Source organism: Phlebotomus argentipes, unplaced genomic scaffold (assembly GCF_947086385.1).
Source record: "Phlebotomus argentipes unplaced genomic scaffold, Phlebotomus argentipes genome assembly scaffold_18, whole genome shotgun sequence".
Taxonomy (NCBI): domain Eukaryota; kingdom Metazoa; phylum Arthropoda; class Insecta; order Diptera; family Psychodidae; genus Phlebotomus; species Phlebotomus argentipes.
In genome coordinates this window covers 5,032,124-5,055,947 of record NW_026776177.1, presented here as the reverse complement: position 1 = coordinate 5,055,947, position 23,824 = coordinate 5,032,124, and the positions used below count along the sequence as shown (strand labels likewise).

The following is a 23,824-nucleotide window of genomic DNA, read 5'->3' as shown; positions in this document are numbered from 1 at the left end:
TGGCATTTTTTTTGGGAAACATAAAAATAAAAAAAAACACAATAAAGGGAGAGCGCCGTAATTGTTATAATCATTATTCTTTCTTTTTTTTCTTTGATTGAGAGTAAAGTAATAATAGTAAGAACATGTATATAAAAAATACAATTGATTACTAAAGCGATTTGATAGAGAATTACTAAGATAAATATATTTAATAATGAATAAATTTTCATTTAAAAAAATTCACTTTTTCATTGAAAAACAACTCTGAAGACTTTCTTATCTCGTCCTTCCATTTTTCTATTGGCTAATATTGCAATCATATTTCTCTCTTCAACCACTAAAACTTCTACTTTAAATCGTTTCTCTCGTCCTTTTCTTTCTCCCTCAAGTAACACTTATGTCTTTAAGAAAAGAGATTTAACTAAGATTCCTCTCGCAATGCGAGGAAAAACAAATTTCAAGATCAGAACGAAAAACTCTAAGAACAAAAGTTATGAAACCCATTTTGTTTGTTGTATATAAATATAACATGTAAATTACAGCAGATATTTTCCTCAAGATAATTTGATGAAAAAACGCAGGCAATTTTCTCTTTTTTTCTTTACTAAATATTTTATCCATTAACTTGGTGAAAAAGAAGTTGAAATGAAATGCAAAATATCGCTATAAATATTACTATTTCTTCTCTTCACTTTTAATTACCTAATAACACAAGTTTATCCTTTTTCCTCTTCTATTTCCACCCTCTCTTCTTCTGTTAGTTTATTTCTTCTTCTTTGTATAGTTTTCTCTAATACAAATTACATTTTTTTATCTTTTCCTTTAGAGTTAATTGTTAATTTGGTTGGCGCAACTTTTTTTCATCTCTGTTAGAATACATTTAAAAGACGGCACGATAGTTTTTTTTTTAAATATAATGTAAATCTTGCGGTGTTCATTTCATGTTATTTTTTGTTGTTCTTTAATTTAATTCTTTTACAATGTTTCTCATTGTCTGAGGAAGAAAAAACATGTATTTTTCACAATAACATTTTTCTTTCAACGGCTCGAAATTTAGTGCAAAGAATCTTTTTGTCTAATTGTGATTTTTCTTCCCCAGTTTTTTTTCTTTTCTTTTCAATTTGAGAGAAATGTAAGATTTTTCATCAGAAAATACAATGTGATTTTTTCATTCTTTAATTTTTTTTTCAATAGTCAAAAGGTAGAGGAGAGGAAAGTGACTATAATGCATATAAAGCGTTTAATTCCTTTAAATATCCATTTCATTTCTTCTCTTTTTTTCTATACAAATATTTATATAATGCTTTTGGAGGAGATTTTCATTAATTTTTTTCATGGAAAAACAAATATATTTCCCAAATTTATGTTTTTTAGGACCTTTTTTTGGATGTCTTTTATCCTCAACATCTTTAATAGTTTTGTTGTTTTCAGGAGCAAATAAAGTGTGACAGTTGCATTTTATTTTCTTCTCAATCAATTTTTGCATTTCAAAATTCTCTCTTTTTTTCTAATATTATTCTCCTCTTAAATATTTCCATTTTGTTTATTTACTACACCATTTTTTTATCATCTTGTATACGAACAGCCAGAGAAACTCTAAAATGTTAACTCATACGTTTTTTTTTTATCTTTTTCTATACAATTTCCATGTCCTTTCTCAAATATTACAAATATCTCTCCGCCCAATAATCGTATTTGATAGCGCTTATCTGCATGTTGTTTCATTCTCCCATTCCTTTTTCCATTATTACATTATATGCAATATTTCTCAATAGGTATGTTCATTAATTTTTTAAATATTTTCTTCACCTCCCACTTCATCATCTTTATGCATCTCCATGAAACTGGAGAGACGTTGTTAACTCTAAATTTCACACATCACAAGTTGAAAAAGTGTATAGAGTCTTTCTAGTATTTCCTTTTTCATTTTATTGTTAGAAGTTCTATTTCTCAGTTTATATTCTTGTTTTTTTTTCTCTTTCATCGTTTATATATATTTTTTATTAATTAAACTGTTAAGATAATCGGTTTATAAGTTTTCTCCTCCTTTTTCTCTCTCTCTCTTCCTCTCAAAATACATGATGTAGCAAAGGGTAGAACTATTTTCTCTCTCTCTATTCTTGTTGGTTTTCTCCTTCTTCTATTTAATATCTCAAAGTCAGTTAAGTTTTACAATTAGTCAACTAGTTAATCTTCGTCTCAATCTCTCTACAAGTTATGTTTAGAAAAAAAAGGAAAAAATCAGTGAAATTCGAGGGGAAAACCATTTGGTTAGTTTCTCTCTATCAAAATGAATTTAAAAAATGTGCTAATTTTAGAAACTTTTCTTCACTCTGTGAAATTGGTTCAAAAATTCGAGGGAAAGATTATAATAAATGGTTTAGTTTTTGCCACATGGAATTTGTAGGTTTTCTTTCATCTTCCGTCCGTTCATTCTATTATTATTAATGTGAAAACTTGTTACAGAATTTGATTGTAGACGCCAAGAATTCTAATTTATGCTCTACGAATTCACTTTCAACAGTGATTCTTCTACGGAAAAAATCGATCCTTTCCTCTATCTTTCTTTTTATCTCTTGTTTTGTTTTTTTGGCTATTCCAATCCTTGGGAAACCTATTTTACGCAAAGAAATCCAACTGATAGAGTCTTTCGAACCACGGCGAAAGACTTGTCAGTGGCGTTAAAGTTGTAAATGAATTCATTTCTTCACCTCTCAGATATGTCGAATCACCATTTTTTTTTCTTCTTCTTAACTTTGTGTCTACCCAATGTTTCTCTTGGAGTATTTTCCTCTTTCTTTCTCATCTACAATAAAACACACACGCGGAAGGAAGGAAGTGATGAATTAAAGAGGACTCTTTAACAGGAAGATTTGTGTAAAGACACCATGGAGACTATTATCATTTTTTCTTCATTTACAAACACTGTAATCCAGTTTCTTTTAAACTTTACCTTATTTGTTACAATCTAATTAAAAATTGTTTTATCCTTCATTTAGAAAATGGGTGATTTTGTGTTTTCTCTTTTACCTCCTAAACACTTTTCTTCTCATCTCCTTTTCTCTCTTTCTCACTAGTATTTTTTTTTACTTTTTAACTAACATTTTGTTGTGTGTTTTCTTAAATGTGTTTTCTTTAATTTTTCTTTGTATTTGGTCCACAATCAATAAGCGCAACTGAAAAAAGTAGTCTAACATCTTTCACAATTTCTTTTTTCTTCTTTCTTTAGAAATGTTATTCGTCTTGCTTTTTGTGATTAAATTCAGTTTTTTTTTCTTCTTTTAATACCCTTACAAATTAATAGGCGGTTCTTGTCATCATTATTTCTACGTTTTACAACACATTTATATGTTTTTATTTCTTTAATATTTAGAGTAGGTTTTTTTTTCTTCCTTTTCCACCCTCTTTACACATCATTTTTCGCTAAGAATGGTTCTTTTTCTAAAAAAGACCCCAAACCCCAATTGAATATCGGCGGAAGGCCTTCAATTCCTCTCCACCATTCGCTACAATTTGATTTATCTGAGCTACAACAACAAGATATCATTTTCTTTTTCACCAAAAGCTACATTTATATAAAAGTATATGTTTCTGTTAAATTTGTTGTTCATTTTTCCTTTCTTTCAAATGTTGTATCATCTAATATTTAGACTATAGACACTGCTTGAGATTTGATGAATAGAGTTTTTTGTTGGAAAGAGTTTTGATGACGTTAGAGGATAAGTAAGATTCAGATGTTGTGTTGCCTTACAAATTGTCACCATCATTTTTTGCTATGGATTTTCAAAGTCTTCTAAAAAAATGCGCTCAACATTTGTCAAATACACGACAATCAGAGCAGAGAAAACCATGAAAGCAGAGTTTTTCTCAAAAATTCATACAGAAATGAAGGTTGTTTCGCAAGTTCAACACCAACATTTGGATGAAGAGATGATGTAAAAAAGAAACTAAAGGCGATATAAGTGTGATAGTTATTCTCGAATATGTTGTTCTTGACTGCTGTTTAAATATATATATAAGTATAGGCTTAAAATGATTGTGTAAGTGAAAAGATTCTTACACAAATAATCCATCTTAAAAGTTACACAGTACAATATTATTTTCTTTCTTCTCCATTTTGCAGTACATTTAAGCCAGAAAACAGCTCTTATTTCATCATTATATATTATATAATAGTGTTTCTTCTTTTTCTTCTTTATCCTCCCCCTTTAGATACACCCTTTCGCACATTAGTGTGTGTGTGATTCTCCGCATTTTCCAAGCTACGATGCATTTCCATATCTACTGTTTTTCTTTTACTTTCTTTATAGCTCTCATCTACGCTTTTTTTCTTGGTAATCTCTCTTGTCTAATCCATCCTTTTCTCGTGCGCGCCTCACTTTATAAATATATACCATATATAATATTAATAATATAATGTTAACTTGTTTTATTCTCTTTCTCCTCCCACTTTTTCTCCTCCTCCTCCTCCTTTTTTCATCTTTAAATATATATTTATAATAGTATTATGAACCCATTGGGTTTAAACACTGCACCACTAAATACCCCTCGCCATTCAAATTTTCTCCTCTTCTTCTACTCCCCATTTTTTATGCTCTCCTTCACTACTGTTATCGCCGCCCGAGTTGAAAATTTCCACCCTCTCCCGTGCTGTGGCCTAAAAGTTTCTGTCACTTCCCATCTTATCGTCTCAATTAGTTAAAAATTTCTCTCTTTCTCTCTCTCTCTTGTTATTTTTCTTTTCGTGCGAATTCTCTTAAACAACTTTTCTCCTTCCCATTCCCGACAATTTTTAACAATAGCATTTTTTTTCTTTTTTGCAAGAATAGAAGAAATTCCATCGTGTTGTACAATTACACAAGAAAATAGTGTGGCAAAATTGTGCAAAGAAGAAACCCATTCGCATTCTTTGCGTGTTGCTTTCTCTCTTTCTCTCTCTCTTAAATAAAGCGTGTGAAAATTTGAGGGGCACACCGTGATATAACAGCCCAATTCTTGTCATTATTAGTCCTTTCTCACCACTTCTCTTTCTCTCCGTGCATTCAATTGAATTGATTTGCAAAGCCCCAGAGAAAAGAGCCACAGAAGTATTTAAAAAAAACACCTTCTCACTGAATTCATTAGAGTTTTTCAACAGATTTGTGAACAATTAAACAGACACACGACTAAAATCTCATGATCCCTTGAAGCGTATTGAGCCAATTTTTATCTTCTTCCCTTATATATTCGCATTGTCACCTTAAAATTGCTTTGCAATTGGATTATAAAATGCATTTCAAAGACAAAAATATAATTTTCTCAGCATTTCCCACTCGTTCGCATGTTAATTTCCTCCTTCTTCTCTTTTTTTTTGAATTACTCAAACAACAAAACTGAATGGTTAGTCGCACATTTTCATATCTCTTTTCCCTGGGAGAGGCTCAAGTGTGTTGTTATTATTACATGATATTTCTTTCTTTCCTTCATTTTTTTTTCCTCTCAAAACTAAAGTGGAGAAACAAACATATATAAAATAATGAAAACGCCGAAAAAATTCCAACTCCACACGCAATTGCTATGTTACTAATAAATAATGGAAAAAAATACATTAGGGTATAAAATAGTAACATAATAACGAAAATGAACAATAAAATCACTATTGAGTATTAATTCCCACCATTCACAATAATTCTCTCTTTCTCACTCTATAAAATAAAAGAACCCTTCATGCGCTTCAAATATTCCATTCCTATTATTGATTATTACCATTTCTTCCTTTGTTGGATTAATAAGAAACCATACTTTTTTTTAACTGCATATCAATAAATCAAAATTGATTAACTTTAATATAAAATTAATATTCCTTTTCACATTATTAATGCCTAAATTATAAACTTTTTTATTCTTTCTTTTCATTTATAAAGAGAATAGTGGGTGTAATTTTAATAAAAATTCCTACACGAAAAATAAACACAAATTGATTCGCTAATTAAGCGTCGACATTCTTCTCTGTCTCTCCCCTTAAGAGCCCTTAACATCATCATTATTATTATTCTTTTCCTCACTAATTTTCCCCCATTTAGTGGTAAATTGAATCCGAAATATATTGCCTAACACATTCTCTCTCTTCCTCGCTGTCTTTTCTTCCCTGTGGCTCATCAGTTTTTTTTCTTTAAAATGTCTTAGGAAGTGCTATTGGTATACTTAAGTGTGTCCGGATGTGCTCAGTGCGGCGATGACGCCTCGCCAGGATGTGACCAGAGCATCTCATCGTCCTCCAGATCAGACTTGAGACGCTTCTCCATCTCCAGTATCCCATTGGCCACTCCCAATTCATCCTCTTCCGTGGGAATCTCCTCCTTGCTCACCTCCCACAGCGTCTTCACCTTGTCCTGCCCATTGTTGGTCGACCACAGCAGAGAAGAAGTCGTTGCTGGCACAGAAGTTGCAGCCGGTGAGGTTTTTGGCTACAAAAACACACACACAATAAATATCTCTATAACTGGATTTTTTTTTGTCAATTATACCCAATAAATATTCACCTTAATCCCCATTGAGAGATCAAATGTGGCCAAATCATTCGTCTGCAAACGACACTCAGCCAAGTGCTTCTCAATGTGATTCAACTCCATCTCCTTGTCCTTCACCCCATCAAGATGTCCCGCATACGAGCCACTGTTGATCCACTGTGTGCTTAGAGAATTCCCAGTCGGACCACTGAATGGCGTCCTGGGCAATCCGCCGGCGATATCACTGAACAACTGACTACTGGCGGACGGCGTATTATGCGATTTCGTGCTCATTCGCGATATTGGTCCAAATTTGCTCGACGGTTGCGCCTCAAACGGCACATATTCATCATCCGTGAGCAGTGAATCTGACCTCACGAAGGGATCTCGCCCACCGGCGCCGTCCATGTGATAGCCCGGATTTGCATTGGAATTCCAGTACATGTCATCCTTGAGCGCATGATGCGCATACAAACCCGTGCCATTCGTTGGCATATGAGACGTCACAGCCGGATGATGATGATGAGGCGACTTGGTCACATTCACACTATTTGGCGGCTGTTGATACTCCTTCATCATCTCCTGTCGCCTCTCTATGGCCATGGTATTCCGGTTCATCATCGCTCCCGGCGGATAATTGTTGTTCACATAGTTTTGCTGCCCACTGAGATACACTGAATTCGGTGACATCTTCAACACAGGCGGCACAGGAGCATTTGGCGGCCCCAGAACTCGATGTGGTGGTGTTTGAGGGTGAGATTTAGGCGCATACGGAGCTCCTGGCTGTTGCTCCCAGAACATCCCGCCACGCATCACCTCCAGCCGATCACCTTTGCCCACGAATGCGTCATGGGGTGAGAATTGCAGCTGCTGCGGACTGTGCGGTGGCGGAGCACCATGTGGCAATCCGGGATACATCTCGGCCCCACTGTAGGGTGGCTGCGGTGGCGGCGGAGGAGGCTGGTTGGTGTACACCTGAGGCGGCGGTGGCGGGGGAGGATTTGAGGGTGAAATCTGAGAGTAATTTCCATGCGGCAACGATTGCGCCGACACAGGACGATTCATGAAGCCCCTATTCATGCCCGGACCCTGATGGGGTTGCGGCGGCGGCGGCATGGGTGGTGGACAACTCATACTGCCGAAGTGATGATGGTCATAGGGCATTCTTGCCATCGTCATGGGTGTAGAAATCACATTTGGCGGCATAGCATTGGGAATTGGACTCGATATCACGCCGGGATGATGCATCACATTGTTCATCTTGTCCACAAATGGTGGTTGCCCAATCAAATTACCCGTTTGCGCCTTTGAGCCGCCAAATCTCATTGGTGACACATCATCTGGCGTCATGTAGGGATGCGGCACATGACTCATCCCATCGCCCATGTACTCCATTTCCTTTATCGATGTCGTCGGTGTCTTTGTGTTGATCTTTCGTGTCTTGGCACGATATCTGCGGAGGGGGAAGAAGAAAAAATGCCCTTTAGAGGCTGTAAAACTGGTGCAGATGCGATACTCACTTCTCTAACTCCTCCTCTGAGTGGGCGAAGGTGCAATTGGTGCCCCTGGGGCAGGTTCCCCGCTGCGTCAAGTCCCTGCACATGCTAATCTTGTATTTGGTATTGTGATTGGAGTGCGTCGTCTCCTGCAGCTTCCGATTGCCATAGTGCTGGACAAATTCCACGAGTCCGACCACCACTTGACGCACAGCCTCCAGGGCTCCGGCCACCTCCTGCCACGTGGGCACCGTGCCCTCGGCTGTGGGATCAATGGCCGCCAGACTCTTGAGATGTGCCCGCAAGCCCGACAAATTCGCCGGATCGCCGGTCCGCTGGAGCGCCAGCACCAATTCTTGCACAGACTGTGCAAATGATTGTGGCGTCTGCAGCTTGTCAATTATGCTCTGCATATGCGACTTATGCGCCGTGTCACCGTACAGAAGAGCCGACCACTGATCTGGGGCAATTCTCAAGCCCGCCTCCGTGGCAATTTGCACAATCTGAGCATCGTGCTCTCGTCTCAGCGCTTCGTACGTGCGAAACTCCTCCTTCAGCTGCATCAGCGACGAGTCCCCATCCCTCTTGGACACCTTGAAGCAACTGGCGCGATACAGGAGCTGCACGACGTGGCCAATACTCGTCTTGGACGCTTGCGGAAACTGAGGCTCCAGCCTCTGCACCACAAACATCACCAACACCTTCCGGGACAGCGCAGAACCATCCTCCAGCGCTAGCAGAATCAACTTCAGCACCTCCTCCTGCATAGCCGGACCCAAGAACTGGCATCCACGCGCTCTCACGGCCGCCCACAGATTGGCACTGAGCTGCTGCGGATTCTGATGCTGCAATATCAACTCCGTCACCGTGCGCTCACCCAGCGAACGGGCCGCCCTCAGCGCCCTGGAGCGTCCCTCATCCTCGATCAACTGACAATTCACCAGCGTCACGAGTTTCCGCTGCATGGGCCGCGACAGGAGATTGCTGGCACTGCCACCACTCGAGATTGGCTTCAGGTAGAGTGCCAACTCCTCGATACACTTCTTCGCCACGTTGTAGCATTGCAGATCATCCGCCTTCAGGCACTGCACACTCGGCGACGTCACATCACTCTCACTTATCAACTGTGGTGCATTGCTCACGAGTTGCAGAAGAGCATAATTTATTGGTAAGTTGTCTAAGTCCGTTGTTATTGTTGTCTGCAAAAGAGATCATCATCATCATCATACAAGCATTGGAGTGAAGTGAGTGAAAATATGGGTGAAAGGGAAATAATACAACACAGAGAGAGAGAGAAAGAGACTTTTCAGCTGAATTAGTTCTGCAACGTCAGCCAAACTTTCTCTCCTTCTCCCCAGAGACTTTTATATGTTCTTGCGCTAACACAACACCCAGAGTCAAATGAATGACCAAATGCTATTTGTCCATATATTTCAACTCTCTCTCTCACTCTATCTTTTCCTCAAAGGTAATTCGTCTTCGCAACACCCATAAATCTTTCCTTGGAAAACCAGTAAAATCTTCCCCATAGTTGCAATTCCTCCCGCCACACCAGATTAACATCTCTATCTCTTTGCCAACTCGAGATAAGGCGAGCGCAACAGTGGAAAACTATGGCAAACCTCCCGGGCGTCATGGCAGTGAGAATTGGAAATTTCATTTATCAAATTGACCTTCGAGTACCCTTGCTCTGTATGTTGTATCCTTTGTACTATGCCAATTACAAGATTGCCCGATACACCACAAGTCTCGATTGATAACAGATAGAGCCATTCAAAAGCTGTGCGTCTTGAAAATTCCCAGAATTTCCCCTATGAGATAAACTCATTTGACTTTCCAGGTAAATCAGTGCACCTTATAGATATAGTTCTGACTGTTGAGAATCCCAATGATTAAAGCATGGATCAATATCTGATCAATGTCTGTTATGCGAAATACTTATCACATTCTGTGTCTTTTGTGTATTCAAAAACGCATTCTTTCACAAATTTCTGACATTTCAATGCACAAAAGTTGAGGATTTTCCTCCAAACAAGACCAAAAAATAAAACCTGACTGTATTTCACGAATCTTTTTGAATTGCCACACATTATCAAATCCACTAAATTGTATTTCTGGGCTTTCCAGAGCGTGGCTATGCAATAAATACGGAATTTCAAGCTCAATTTTATGAACTAATTGAACAGCTTCAATCCCTCCCGGATCCAATTTCCTCTTTCTCTCTGCATTGGCCAAGTGAACAATATTATTATTTTTAATGTCCGTATCGATTAGAGGATGGCGAAAATCCTCCCGCTGGCAGCATGCAGGATACCAATATGAATAATCCAGCACAGCCTGCTCCCAATCGGACTGTCCAATTTGGCAGACTCGCAATATTTTGCTGAAATATTAATCGGCAGGATATCTGTGACCATTTGGGTCAAGCGTGGAAAATCAATAGGATAATCCGACTGTGAGGCAGTCATTCCCCTCGTCGTCGTCGTGCGTGAATGAAATCTCCTGGGCATCTCACGCGCTCTCACCTGGTCAAATGGGCACTGCTTCCGATGGAGTGTGCCCAGACACGTGCGACAGATGGTGTGGCCACAGCCTAGACTGATTGGAGGACGTAGTTGCGCTGCAAACTCGTGGCAGCAGACTGGACAGGACAGAAACTCTGTCCATTGGGGCGCCTGAATCGGCATTCTGCAATGAGAAGGAAGAACAATACACAATTCACTATTATTCCCAACACCGCGAGGAGTTTTCCCGGCCGGAGACAGTGGGAAAAAGTGGCCGCACACACACAGACTCTCCGGCTCTTCCCGATCAGAGCTCTGAGACTGAGTTTTCGTGACGCAAATCGCTTTTTTGTTCTGCCACACATAGAAAATTGTGTGACGGAGACATTTCTTGTCCACCGCGCGCGCGATGAAGGCAATACCCGCGAGAAAGGAGGACTTTTATCTGGCTCGGGAGTGATGATAAATTAAAAATTGACAGAATCAAGAGGCAGACAAGTTCAGCACTTGTTGGCAGCAGGAAAATGCTGGTCTTCCCAGAGCGAATGAGAGCGAGCGAGAGCGAGAGAGAGAGAGAGAAAGAGGAGAACTTCCGCGAGGAAAGTCAAGTAGAATGGCAAAGAAAGCTCCTCTCACTCGCCACTCTGATGGTTGCAAAATGCGTGGAGAAATTTCATAATAATACAGACTCAATATCACCCACTTCAGCCCCCCATAGATCGCACGGGAGGCTCTTTTTGCGCTTTCTGCTGTGCGTGAAAAATCCATTTCCACCTTTCCTCGTCGCCCGAGAACCGTGTGACCCCCATGGGAAAAGTTACACACTCTCACTCACTTTCCGCCCACTTTGGCTGACTCAGGGGCCCCCTTGGCGAACACCAGGTGTCTCCTGGGCACGGATAATGCCTCACCGAGCCACACACTGTCACACTCACTGCGGAAAATCACCATTTGCTCGCGGAAGGGAAAATTTTCTCTCCATTGAACTTTCGACGTCGACGTTGAAATTCCTCAATCTGACACGGCTCATGGGCAAACGCACAGGCATAGGCGCTAATCGACAATTTCCCAGGGACACCACCACGAATTTTCCACACCCTCGCTCTGTTCGCGGTCAATGTGTGTGGAGAAAGTCAAATTTGGATGTGGTTTTTCACGAGAAATTCAGTCTTTTTTACAAATTGTGCCACTGCCACCACTAATGAGCGACATCTTTGAGTGCCAACTCTACACTGAGAAAATTTTCATCGCCCTTTTCCAGCCCTCGCTGGTGGTCACACAGCCAATTTTCACCCTCGCCCACTACCTAGGTCCTTCACCTGACCATCCAGCTCCAATATTCTCACCTTGGTATTATTCTCTCGTCACATTTTACACCTTTTTACAAAAATTTTACTAAGCAATTGCAATATGTCATTTCTACTTTTATGATCCCATCCAAGCGACTGAAGCGCCACGAGTGAGCAACTCCGACCATCTAATGCTGCAGCAGCGACAAATGCGGAGAAATTCTATTTGTATGGTTTTTGCGAATATTCACCGAGTGTTGGCATCATTTTGTGATCTTTGCGGAATATATTCTATTTTTCTCTTCATTTTCTGGCTTTATTTGGGAACGTAAACTGGTGGTGTGTTAAATTGGTGCGTGAAACACGGATGAAACATTGGTGGATGCACTTCTGCAAGAGTGCGCTGGCGTCGTCATGGTGATGCGGAAGTTGAGGGCGATTTGTCAGTCGGACTCCGTTGAAATGTCTCTCTCGCAGTCGTGTGTAGTTTTTTGTGAAAATCACACTGAATAATAGGCCACGCGAGAAGGCAGCGCGATTAAGTCCCCCAGCAGAGTTCAGAGTTTAATGGGAGTGAGCAGGAGTGGTGAATAAGCTTGTGAGTAGCTCGGGAGATGCCTCTTTAATCCTTGAACCATTCCATTGTCCTGTGGTGACGTAATTGCATGCACAGGGTGGGTTGGTAGTGATCCTGTGGTCGGGACGCGGGAGAGCCTGGGAAATTGTCAGCCGGGAGGAGATGTGGCTGGAGTGGATGATGCCTGGAGGCGAGAGAGAGACGGGCAATGTGAGCAACAAGAGGTTTTTCATTGCGAAAAATTGAGCGAGAGCAACACGTTGTTTTTATTTATGGCCTCTCTCGTCACTTTTCAGGTGGAAAATGCACGAAATCCAGCTGTGCTGGGGAGACCTTTGACCTCCCCCCGTTCAGCACAATGCTGTGCGATATCGGCGGAATGTCAGCGTGAATCTAGCCTTTAATCCCTCTACGCTACTTGACGAGATAGCAAATGGGAGAGGAGCTCGAGTCCCCTTCCTCACAGAGGGAGATTTAGCAGTGAATCTCATTACATAATCCCCCCGGTCGATGTCCAATCCGGCAGGGAAAGTACCATTTGGGGCCGAAGGAAGAGACACTGGTTGCGCTTCTTCATTCGAAATGCGCAGCCGAGCGAGTGTGATTTCTTAGCCAATTCAGCATGGCTATCAATTAATAATGAAATGCTGAACACGCCACTCGAGCCGTGCAATGTCAACAAGGCTCCAAAGAGGGGGCAAAAGCGCGCATAAAAACGACTCTTATGCAATGCAAGCAGTGTCATTTCTCCCCAGAGGCGCACCGATAATTTCCCAGGCTCTCTCCACAATGATTAGTCTAGTGATCTGATCTGGAGGTCAAGATTCCTCCCATATTTCCCGATAGTGTCACTCTCTTGCAACACTCTCCCGACCCAAGCATAATGATGCGTTCTTTTTCCTGTGCTTTACAGTTCGCAGAGAGACAGTGAGAGAGAGAGAGAGAGAGAGAAAGCTGAGAATGAGCTGGATTAGGAGGATAAAGCAATCGACGCCGGTTCACCTGTGCCTGGCCGTCACGTTCTTCACATCAGGCCTCATCATCAATGCCACGCAATTGGTGCTCTTCATCACCCTAAAGCCCTTCAATAAGACCCTCTACCGCTCTCTAATGTTCTACCTGTGCTACTCACTCTACAGCCGTAAGTATGACCATGAAACTTCCACACTCAGGATGCTCAATAATGTAGTGATTTGACACGCAATCACCCCAAAATACCAGCCTTTTACATATTTAGCACTAACGCGGTGTGTAAACAGTGATTTACGACCTGTTTTATGGCCTGCAACAGTGCCGATCATTGTTCAGAAATGGCAAGAAGCGCGCGTGAGTCAATGTGCAGGCGCTGCACCTTAGCGGACTTTGTTTATCAAGGCTAGACACTTGATAATGAAAACGTGATCATCTGTTGTCTAAAACAGCGCGCAATTTCATATTTTAGGGATGATTCTCTTGGTTTTCATTGCAGAAATTGTGTTCCTCACCGACTGGTGGTCTAACAGTCGCATAATCCTGTTCATCGATGACGAATCGATCAAGAAGCACTTTGGGCGGGAGCACGTGATTGGCCTGATGAACCACACGTACGAGATCGATTGGCTCGTTGGGTGGTCATTTTGTGATAAGATCCGCGTCCTGGGCAACTGCAAGGCGTACGCGAAGAAAGTCATCCAGTATCTGCCCATCATTGGCTGGGCGTGGAAGTTCTCCGAGTTTGTGTTCCTTGAGCGTTCCTTTGACAAGGACAAGGAGATGATTGGGAGACAACTGGCCAATCTCTTGGCATATCCTGATCCCATATTTGTGAGTATTTCACCCAGAGAGATTTGTTGAAAGGACTTTCGATTTGATGTTTTTCTTTTCTTGAAGCTTCTGCTGACGCCGGAAGGGACGAGATTCACGAAGGAGAAGCATGAGGCGTCGGTGAAGTTTGCCAAGGAGAAGGGCACAACTGCACTCACTCATCATCTCATCCCGAGGACCAGAGGCTTCACCACGAGTCTGCCGCACATGAGGGATAAGTGTCCGGGGATTCTGGATGTGCAGTTGGCCTTCAAGAGGGACGACAAGGTGGCTCCGACTGTGTCAAATCTTCTCTGTGGTCGCGGTGTCACGGCCTACATGTACATCAACAGGATTGACATGAGAGATGTGCCGGAGAAAGAGGAAGAAGCCGCTGAGTGGCTCCAGGAACTGTTCAGGCAGAAGGATCGCATGCAGGAGAGTTTCCACACGCACGGTGACTTCTTTGCCACATCGGGAGTGGCGCCGAAGCCACAGCATGAGTTCAAGCCGCGTCTCTCGACGCTGCTCAACACCACCGGCTGGGCTGTGGTCACTCTCACGCCAATGACATTCTATCTGATCAAGATGCTGCTCAGCGGCGAGATAATCTTCTTCTCCATTGGTGCTGGTGTTCTCTTCACTTGTGAGTTTGCACGCTAAGCAGATAAGGAGTCTGTGAAATGTGCTAATCTTCCACTCTTTTGCAGTTCATACGCTGCTTCAGAAGGCCATTGGGATGTCGAAGATCAGCAAAGGATCGACTTATGGTGCTGTCCAGAGGGATCATCAGTAGGGAGCTCAGAGATTGCTTCAGCGAGAGAGGCGCAACGAATATAGGCGAGGGAAAGGTTTTCAGAGATATATTCACTTCAGAACCACCTCAAAACTGTACAAAATGTTATATATTTTGTATGTTCTCTACAATTTATTTTCTTCTGAGCCATTGAGCTTCCTGGACCAGTGAGGGTTTTTAGTTACCTCCTCAATTGCCGGTCTCTTGCTTTTGCCTTTATGGAGTGGGGGAATTGTGTATGTTTTATGAGAGAGAATAATGATGAAATTGTTCGGAAAAAAAACAATCAAGTGTTTTTCTATCTGGAATTGTTGTGTGGCGCGAAATTAATTAATGTTGAATATCTTCCTCACAGTGGCCATAGCGCCATCTGGCATGCGTTTAGTTTGACAGTGCGAATTGTGCGAATTTCACGTGGTTTTGTTTATCCTGTGCTTTTCTCCGAATTTTCAGGTGATTTTCATGAATTTCCACCTCTAAATTGATTTTCTATCGAGCTCTCGGTGTACTTTACAGGATGTCACTGCGAGATCTCTTCCAGGAGATCAAGGAGGAGCGATGTCAAGAGGTGTTTCTGCCCAAAACAAACAGCGTCATTTTAAAGGACATTCCAGAGGGAAATTTGGATCTTCAGGTTGTTTTTCCGGATGCTGTGGACTTTGTACTTCAAGCCAAGCATAAAGGCATTACAGCGGTGGTGACTTTCAAGACGCCCGATGAGGCAGCCGAGGTGGTAAAGAAGAAGGTGAACATCTGTGGCCGGGAGATCTTGCCAAGACTGCTTGTGGACACTTCTGGGAAGACAGTGAAGCCTCAGAAGCAGAGCAAAGTTGCAAAGAAGAAGGAGGAGGAGGAGGAGAAGAAGAAGAAGACAAAAGTGCCCATTGTCTTTGAGAAAGTCGATGCGGACGGAGAAATCGGGAAGAAGATCCACTTGTGGAAGCTGACGAAGAACATAAAACTTCAGGTGAAGCGGAACTGGGAGACTATCAAGAAGGAGGGAAAGTGTGAGGTGAAAGTGGAGAGGAAGGTGCTGTTCAACAAGGAGATCTCATTCATGCGGAGTCTGATGAAATTCCTGGAGAATCACAAGAAGAACAGCCTGCAAGAGAGCAATAATCAGTTCCCCAATCTGGATGTGGTGCAGAAGGATGAACTGCTGTGGCGTCTGAGGCAGGACTTGGTGAGCTGCGTTCAGACACAGCTTGGTGTCATTCAATCGGCAAAGATGCGAGACGGAGACAACAAGACAGAGGCGAAGTTCGCGAAAGAGATCCACTTCCTAATGCAATTCCGTGATATTCTGTCGACGAAAATCAGCCGGAAGCGGGTGAAGAAGGTCAGGAGGGAGACAAAAGGCCCAAAATAGACTCAACGGATTTATTATTAATGTTATTCACAACACAATACAGCGTGGACTCTTGAAAACGAAATTAATAGTGTCAATGGAGGAGCAAATCACCGGGCCAGGAAAGGCTCATGTGAGCGTTCTGGTAACAAAGTCGAACTGGTGGAGTCGCCGGATGCGCGTCCGCTCGTCCTGTATCTTCTTCACACGCTTCATGGAGCTCTCGCTGCGACAGATGGCGCAGAACTGGGACGACACCACGTGCAGCGGGCTGCGATAGTAGATGCAGGGATTGGTGTTGCGCGAGTTGCGCCGGTGCGCCCAGATGTGCAGCAGTGTCTCCACCGTGATGATGAAGATGGCCGTGAGTCTGAAGAAGAGGAAGAGCGACGGAATGAGGAACATGCGGTGCGACGTCTTGTTGTAGCCCAGAATGATCTCCTCCTTGAGGTGCATCACGCGCTCCTTGTTGCTGAGCGTGTACACATCGGAGCAGCGCGACGGTTCCTCCTCCTCGTACTGCCTGAGATACGCCTTGGGGATGTTGAATTTCGTCTTGCGGAACGCAATGGCATTCAGCTCGCCGGTCTCTTGGTCGAACAAGTCCGGCGTCTGCGGCACAATGTGCGTCTCAATCTCACCAGTCTCCAGATCTTTGCTGGTGGTGATGAATCTCTGCGAAAGAGACAATCGTGTGTTTACCCACTTGTTGAGATTCTGCGGTAAGTGCGTCAAAAGTGCCTCCCAGAGAATCGTTTATTCAGCCTGAGAGTCGCGCGATTCTCACTTTTTCTTCTGCGCCTTTCTCACGTCCATTTTGGCAAACAATCAGCGACAGAGAGAGAGAAAAAATTGCCCATTTTTTGCTAAATGTTTCTTTTCTTCTTCTTGCCCTTTATCTATTATTTTTGCTTTTATCTCTTCGCCAAGAGTGTAATCTTATCAATAAATTTTCTTGTTTTGCGACCAGAAGAACTCGAGTTGGGCAAAAAAGTGATTTTTTTTTCTATTTGTATTGGAGGAGAATTTGAATAATTTGAGTGATAGAGAATGAAAAAAAGGAAAGGAAAAAAATGTTCTCTCTCTCGAAAAGCCACTGGAGAAAGACAATAAAGCGGATGAATGGCAGGAAGAGGTGCACAAATATGTGTGCCTTCTCCCTCTCTCCATTCGCGGAGGCAATAATTAAAATATTCAACAGCCACCTTTTGACCACGGATCGGGAATGTATTGGGAATGGACAAGAGGGGCATAATTTCATCATCGGCACACCACACGAACCTGATTGCGCCAAGAGATGCCCATTTTTTCTTCCACGTCCTTCCACACTCTCTCTGCGAAGTCTCACACGCGCTTCCGTCCAGGAAAAGGTGAGTTCACATAGTTTTTTGCCACTGAGTTTTCCAGTTTCACGAGCACGATAATAATTGTGATCAATTGGGAGTCAATTGCGTTGTCCGATCTCGGCGGGCGCGACTTGTCGGGCGGGGAACACGATTCAGCACTGGGTGACTTGTGGGGCGACTTGCCGTCAACTGAGCTTCGCTATTTGGGGAACTTGGGGAAAAACTTGCGAGCCGAGCTCACAAACACACGGCAATTGGTGGTAAAAACTCACCGGACTGAGCGGAGCACTCAGGATGGGATTCAGGGAGTTTCTCTGAGAAATTCCACAGGTGTCTGTCCTGCGAGCTGTGCGTTCTGGGCACCGCGTCAAAGTCACTTGTTGAGTCTCTTCCACTCTCTCAACTCGTGGAATTGTGTGCTAATCGTCGCGAAGTGGCGCTGGAGCGATAGATGGGAAGCCGAAGGCGACTCGAAGTGGCCAGAATTGACCAGTTCGTGCACAATTGGCTCTTTTTTGCCCCCTTCCTCACCTAATGACTGGTTCTGTGAGACTCTCTACAGCCAGCAATTAGAAGAGCGAGAGACAATTGTTTGGCGGAAGTGCGGCCGAGGTGCCCTTCAGGAGTCTTTTGGCCCCCTCACGAGCCCTATGATTAAGATATAAATTTTTTTGTCAAGCAGAAAACATTAGTCACATCTCTGATAACGGTGTATTTATTAACTGGTAATTTCTCGGCGCTAATCTCGTGTGCCGTGTTTTTAATCGCTTCTTCGTCAAAATACACTCGCAGCGGCGCAAAAGGTGGTATTGATGAGATGAGAAGACAAATTAACTGGTTTTTTTTGTCGCGATGCGAAAGTGTGAAAAGTCTCGCGAAAAAGGTATTATCTTATCGTGATGCTTCGCTGTACTCGCGATAGGCCTGACAGAGCCGGCGTGCGGCGTCTCGCATGGTGGCCACATTGTGGAACACCACGCAAATCCTCAGGCAGTTCCGGTGGGCATTCGTGGCGGAGAATCGAGGGCCAGCGATGGCGATCACTTTGTGGTGTTCCTGGCAGAACAGATTGAATGCCGTGGCGTCGAAAGAGGCGGGAAATGTGAGCCACACAAAGTATCCTCCCGCCGGTGCAATGAACTTCACTTCGGAGGGCAATTCTCGCTGGAAAATCTCACAAACAGTCTCCATGCGTTCCTTGTAAGCGGCGCGGTAGATGTCCAGTTGGCGCTTAGCCAAGCCCAGCTGCAGAAGGCTCACCACGATTCCTGACGTGTAGTTGTTGAGTGATCCGCCACTCTTGATGATTCCGCTCTGCATGAAGACTTCCTTCACTCTCTTGGGACACTCTATCCAGCCAATCCTGATGCCTGGCGAGAGGATCTTCGAGAAGGAACCATTGGAGATGACATGACCAGCATAATCTTCATCACTGGGATTGTCATAAGCGAACAGTCTCTTCGGACATCCACTGCGATAGTGCAGGAGATTGTAGACATCATCGCAGGAGATGAGAATGCCAAACTCTCGAGCAATTTTCACCAATTCCTGGCACTTCTCCGGCGACATTGTCACTCCTGTGGGATTATGAAATGTCGGTATTGCGTAGTAAATTCCCCAGAAGAGCTTCTTCGGATGTGGTGGGAATTGGTGGAGTTTCACCAGCCTCTTCAGTTCCTCAGTGTCCACACCGTCGTCCAAGAATGGCACAGGAATGATCGTAATCCCTGTGAACTCCTGGAAAGCCTCCAAGGCGATCATATAAGTGACTTCATCGACGAAGATCACGCCATTCATGTCCACCAGGGATGAGAGGATCTGATGCAGACCACTTGTGGCACCGGAAGTCAGCAGTAAGCTGCTCTTCTTCACCTCAGAACCGTATTCGCGAGTCAGGAATCTGCTCAACTCCTCACGGAAGTCATTGATGCCCAGAAGGGGTCCGTATTGAAAGAGGAACGAATTGTTCTCCCTTTCATAGTTCTGTCCGAAACGAGGAGAACAAAAGAGGAAAATTGAGAATCTCTGAAGGACGGAAAAGTGATTTTTCCACTTACCATGCGATGATTTGTAGCCTCCTTGAAGATCTCGCAGCACTGAACGAGGAGATCTGGTCCTGGAGCCCCCACAGACAAGTTGGTAGTCTCCGGATCGTATACGTTGAAATCACTGAAGTCGAATAAGTGCTGCATGTTTCTCTGATGTCTTATACAGTACTACGAGAGGAATCACGAGTTATTGTCCTATTGAGGCAATTATCAGTGTTTATTTTACAAGTTCAGATTTTGCTCTAGTGACGAAAAGTGGTGAGATAATGAAAAATTTTCAGATAGGAAAACAAAAGTACTTCGCAGTGAATGATAACTTGATTCACGGAATGAAATGTGTAATTAGGTTCCCCAGACAATGAGAGAGGTGATGTGAGAGCATAAATTGAACAATTATTCCCTTTTATCTGGTTTTTTTGACCTTTTTTCTGTGATTAATTCGCAATGGTGTGCAGCTTATGCTTCAACTTGGCGGGAATTGTCGGCTTTTGCTTCTTACCCGGTTTGTCGTCAGTTTTCTCCGCAAAGTCGCCGCGTGTGGTGAAGTTAGACAATTTTTATTGCCCAAATACCTGGCCAGGAGGTTTCTCAATAGCATCCCACTCTTTCGTTGTGCTTGATTGAGTGGGAGAAAGTGAAACTGGCCGCTTTCGTGCTTTTGATGCTTTCTCAATACACGTAAAGAAGGCGCGAATGTCAAGACAAAGAGAAACGTCAGAAGAACAATCCGATGGTCAGCCGTGTCCGGACGCTGAATAAATAATAGGTAAAGAGTTTATTGTGATGTCACGGCGTGGAGAATAGTGCAGTGACTCGGCTAATTTGTCTGCATTTCAGTGAACAATGGTGCAGAAGCGACGCTCCATCCATGCCACGGGCCCCACGGGGCAGAACATGAACTTCCGCGGGAGTTCCATCAACGAGGGCCGCGGCGACGCGAAGGGCACTCGCCCCACGACAGCCCCCACGTCCATTCGCGAAGTGCTGACCATGATGGTGCTGTACATCTGCAAGAAAGCCATCTTCTACGACACAAATCTCAAAGTGGCGCTATACTTGGGCAGTCTCTTCCTGGTCTCCCTGATTGGGGACTTCATGCCCTACCCGAGGACGTACTTTGCGCGATCTGACAATCTATTCAACCAGTACTTCGTGAAGATTGGCTGGTTCTGGACAATGATCCTTACGATTCCCTACAGTCTGCTCACTTCCTACGTCGTTTGCTGTGGAGATGCCAAGAGAGTGGTGAGATTGCCTCAAAAGGCAGTGATTTTGAGTGCAGAATGACACATTTCTGTCCTCTGAATTCCAGGTGAAGCACCACATCATCCGGATTGGAATTGCCACAGCGTGCTGGTACGTCTGGACGACGCTCTTCAACGTGATTGAGTCGTCATTTGGTCGCTGCACAGACAAGAGATTCGTAACAAAGTCCTCCTGCCTCAAGGCGGGCTTCCTGTGGAATGGATTCGACATATCAGGACACGCATTCATTCTCATCTACTCCAGTCTCGTTCTGATCGAAGAGGCGCGCACAATCGTGAACTGGGAGTCCATCAAAGAGCACCTCCGCAACGAGGAGCACAATCGAGCCACTGCAGATTCAACAAATGCCCGGAATCCACTGTCGAATCTGAAGGATGACGAATTTGCACGGCTGAACTTTCTCTACACGAGATACACACCGCTAATTCGTCTCCTGTTCGTCGCCATGACTGTCCTGCAGATCCTCTGGGATGTGATGCTGGTCGCCACGATGCTGTACTTCCACAAGATGATCGAGAAGGTGATCAGCGGCATCATTGCCATCCTCATGTGGTTCTTCACGTATCGCTTCTGGTATGCCTCGGCCGTGCTGCCTGATCCCGTGGGCAAGGGCCTGTTCATATATCAGAGGGAGAAAGCTCGTCCGGAGCCAATCCCAATGCGACGAAATCCCAGCGTGGTGATCAATCCAGCCACCGGCAAGCCAATGCCCAGATTCATGGGCATGCCACTGTACACGGGACGTCAGGACGCCAGCATGAGCAATGGACCGAATCCTGAACCAGGACCGAGTCGATTCTGAGGCAAAGAGAGTGCTGTTAATTCTCCCAGAAATCACGGTTGTGCCTTTTTCTCTGGAAAGAATGTAGTTCTCAGACAGTCATCCAACGCGCTTGGAGTGACCATGAGAAATGCATTTCAAGTCTCCGCTCAAGAGATTCCAAGTGCATTTTTCAATGGCTAATCCTCAACATTGACCAACATCGAGTCTCTCTCATGTTCTTCCTGCGATTTCTTTTTAATTTATTTTCTCCTTGGAATGTTGTGTTATCCTTTTGTTACACTTGACTCATGTTCACTGTACAGGAATTTAGGAATAAAGCGATTGTAAGTGGGCACGCGCTGTGATTACTTCCGCATGGCCAGGAGGGCCGCAATGACCGAGGAGGCGCTCAGGAGTCCCACGCCCAGCTTGTAGTTGGCCGGCGTCTTGTTCCACATGGTCCTCAGCGTGGAGATGCGCGACGGAATGGCACTGAGGAAGGATTCACGGGCGTACAGGCGCTGCAGGTATCTCTCCGTGTGTGGCTTCCTGCCGCCTGTCCACAGGTGATCCTCCAGGCCGAGGGAATAGAGTCTGTACAGGAGAATGCCGAGACAGCAGTCGGCAATGGTGAAGTGCGGTGAGCAGAGCCACCAATCCGGATGGGAGCGCAATTCCGCCTCAACTTCAGCCAGAATCTCCTCCAGTCGCTCCAGCAGCTTCACATAGTCTTCCCGCTTGCAGATATTGTCGCGCTTCCGGGCGTAGAAGTCGGACTTGCGTAGGAGCACGTCGGCGTAGATAGGATTGTCTTTGGCATGTCTCTTCAAATTCTCACTCATCACGCGATCTGAGGCTGCAGGACGAGGAAGAGAAAGAGTTAAAGAATAGTAAGCGGAAGTGCACAGATACTCACTGACGAGGGATCTCCTGACGGGCGCAATGAATGGCGGCTTGGGATGCGGCGAGAAGTCCACGTGGATGAAACTGCCCATGCTGATGGTGCCGATGGGGAGTTTGCTGATCAGATTGCTCAGTCGCAGGATCTTCTTCTCCTGCTCTGGCGACAAATCCCGCGGCAGGAGACGCCGATGAGGCTCATGCTGGAAGTTTCTCTCCACGTAGTTGATGATCTGCGCCGATTCCGGCACAACTAGCGAGCCGATCTTCAGCACAGGCACTTCACCCTTGGGATTGAGGTCGAGGAACCATGGTGAATACTGCTCGCCGGCCGCCACATTGACCTCGTACGCGAGGAAGCTGATGTTCTTTTCGTGGAGCACGAGAAGCACCTGCGGAGCATTAAATAATGAGGCGATGAGTGATCGTGGGAGTTACCCAGGCATTTCTCCCGCGAAGGTATATTTTTAGTGTGTTCCTCTTATATTAGAATTTAGACAGTGGAAGCCCGAACAAATGGGTGGTAGAACCTTGAATCACTCTCGCAACTCTCGCGATCTTGCATAATACACGCGATCATATGATCCAGTGATCTTCACTTTTTCCACACCGTGTTTTCAGGTGCATCGCGACTCACTTTCTGGGAATAGAAGCTCTGCGAGTGGTAGAAGAGAACCGGACCCTCGGCCTCGAGTTCTGGGATCTTGCACATGGTCACGGCACTGTCTGGCATTCTCTGGACTCTCTCTCTCTCTCTTGACACTCCCAGGCGAGATCCCGCGGCGCGATGGCGTCCAAGAGCACCGGTGAAGCTGTCGCGACTGAGATTGGTCGTGGATTTGGTGATCGCTGAAGCTCAACGGAGATCACAATCACGTGACGCTGGCGCTCGCGGAGCGATCTTAAATTTCGCTTTCAGTCTCCCGAAGATCGTTCTCGAGGGCGCAGTGAATCTCTCTTGATTTATATGATATGGAAAATTAGGAGGTCTTTTTCTTCACTTGATCAGAGAAGACATTGAATGCAATTTAGCCATTATTATTGCAATTCACGCTGAAATATGCCTTCTGTAAAATCGTCTAATCCAGGAAGGAAAGGAGGGAAAAATGACTATATTGGCAATTTGGCAATGCATTCAGTTTAATTGCTTAATTCTAGGTGTAATTACAAATGGCAAGAAACAACTCTGCATCATGCAATGGGAAAAAAATAATAATCTCACAAATCTCGCTTTCACAG

At 44.1% G+C, this 23,824-nt stretch overlaps 7 protein-coding genes across 8 annotated transcripts; 3 read left to right on the top strand and 4 right to left on the bottom strand.

The window, feature by feature from the left end:
• Nucleotides 1-1,972: 1,972 nt before the first annotated feature.
• Nucleotides 1,973-11,918, bottom strand: LOC132260564 (roquin-1). The gene is made up of 5 exons (XM_059758774.1): nucleotides 11,817-11,918; nucleotides 10,492-10,654; nucleotides 7,991-9,165; nucleotides 6,504-7,923; nucleotides 1,973-6,428 (listed from the first exon to the last, which is right to left on the bottom strand). The coding sequence occupies exons 2-5, from the start codon at nucleotides 10,651-10,653 to the stop codon at nucleotides 6,186-6,188; spliced, it is 3,000 nt and encodes a 999-aa protein (XP_059614757.1). The 5' UTR covers nucleotide 10,654; nucleotides 11,817-11,918; the 3' UTR covers nucleotides 1,973-6,185.
• A 266-nt stretch (nucleotides 11,919-12,184) lies between these two features.
• On the top strand, nucleotides 12,185-15,153 carry LOC132259537 (1-acyl-sn-glycerol-3-phosphate acyltransferase gamma-like). Its single transcript, XM_059757208.1, has 5 exons — nucleotides 12,185-12,357; nucleotides 13,250-13,477; nucleotides 13,805-14,139; nucleotides 14,206-14,764; nucleotides 14,829-15,153. The coding sequence occupies exons 2-5, from the start codon at nucleotides 13,297-13,299 to the stop codon at nucleotides 14,912-14,914; spliced, it is 1,161 nt and encodes a 386-aa protein (XP_059613191.1). The 5' UTR covers nucleotides 12,185-12,357; nucleotides 13,250-13,296; the 3' UTR covers nucleotides 14,915-15,153.
• A 116-nt stretch (nucleotides 15,154-15,269) lies between these two features.
• On the top strand, nucleotides 15,270-16,293 carry LOC132259538 (uncharacterized). The gene is made up of 2 exons (XM_059757209.1): nucleotides 15,270-15,367; nucleotides 15,431-16,293. The coding sequence occupies exon 2, from the start codon at nucleotides 15,432-15,434 to the stop codon at nucleotides 16,281-16,283; it is 852 nt and encodes a 283-aa protein (XP_059613192.1). The 5' UTR covers nucleotides 15,270-15,367; nucleotide 15,431; the 3' UTR covers nucleotides 16,284-16,293.
• An 81-nt stretch (nucleotides 16,294-16,374) lies between these two features.
• LOC132261064 (uncharacterized) lies at nucleotides 16,375-18,297 on the bottom strand. The gene is made up of 3 exons (XM_059759588.1): nucleotides 18,289-18,297; nucleotides 17,881-18,027; nucleotides 16,375-16,937 (listed from the first exon to the last, which is right to left on the bottom strand). The coding sequence occupies exons 1-3, from the start codon at nucleotides 18,295-18,297 to the stop codon at nucleotides 16,392-16,394; spliced, it is 702 nt and encodes a 233-aa protein (XP_059615571.1). The 3' UTR covers nucleotides 16,375-16,391.
• Nucleotides 18,298-18,312: 15 nt separating this feature from the next.
• LOC132260641 (uncharacterized) lies at nucleotides 18,313-20,277 on the bottom strand. Of its 2 annotated transcripts, none has more exons than XM_059758896.1 (3): nucleotides 20,156-20,277; nucleotides 19,666-19,824; nucleotides 18,313-19,591 (listed from the first exon to the last, which is right to left on the bottom strand). In XM_059758896.1, the coding sequence occupies exons 1-3, from the start codon at nucleotides 20,252-20,254 to the stop codon at nucleotides 18,500-18,502; spliced, it is 1,350 nt and encodes a 449-aa protein (XP_059614879.1). In that variant the 5' UTR covers nucleotides 20,255-20,277; the 3' UTR covers nucleotides 18,313-18,499. The 2 variants fall into 2 exon arrangements, with proteins under 2 accessions (XP_059614879.1, XP_059614880.1); XM_059758897.1 differs by having other exon boundaries at nucleotides 19,666-19,851; nucleotides 20,156-20,237.
• A 46-nt stretch (nucleotides 20,278-20,323) lies between these two features.
• On the top strand, nucleotides 20,324-21,724 carry LOC132260642 (acyl-coenzyme A diphosphatase FITM2). The gene is made up of 3 exons (XM_059758898.1): nucleotides 20,324-20,422; nucleotides 20,494-20,901; nucleotides 20,969-21,724. Exons 2-3 carry the CDS (start codon nucleotides 20,500-20,502, stop codon nucleotides 21,722-21,724), a joined length of 1,158 nt encoding a protein of 385 aa, XP_059614881.1. The 5' UTR covers nucleotides 20,324-20,422; nucleotides 20,494-20,499.
• A 42-nt stretch (nucleotides 21,725-21,766) lies between these two features.
• On the bottom strand, nucleotides 21,767-23,684 carry LOC132260643 (ganglioside-induced differentiation-associated protein 1). Its single transcript, XM_059758899.1, has 3 exons — nucleotides 23,223-23,684; nucleotides 22,602-22,977; nucleotides 21,767-22,541 (listed from the first exon to the last, which is right to left on the bottom strand). Exons 1-3 carry the CDS (start codon nucleotides 23,316-23,318, stop codon nucleotides 22,051-22,053), a joined length of 963 nt encoding a protein of 320 aa, XP_059614882.1. The 5' UTR covers nucleotides 23,319-23,684; the 3' UTR covers nucleotides 21,767-22,050.
• Nucleotides 23,685-23,824: the final 140 nt, after the last annotated feature.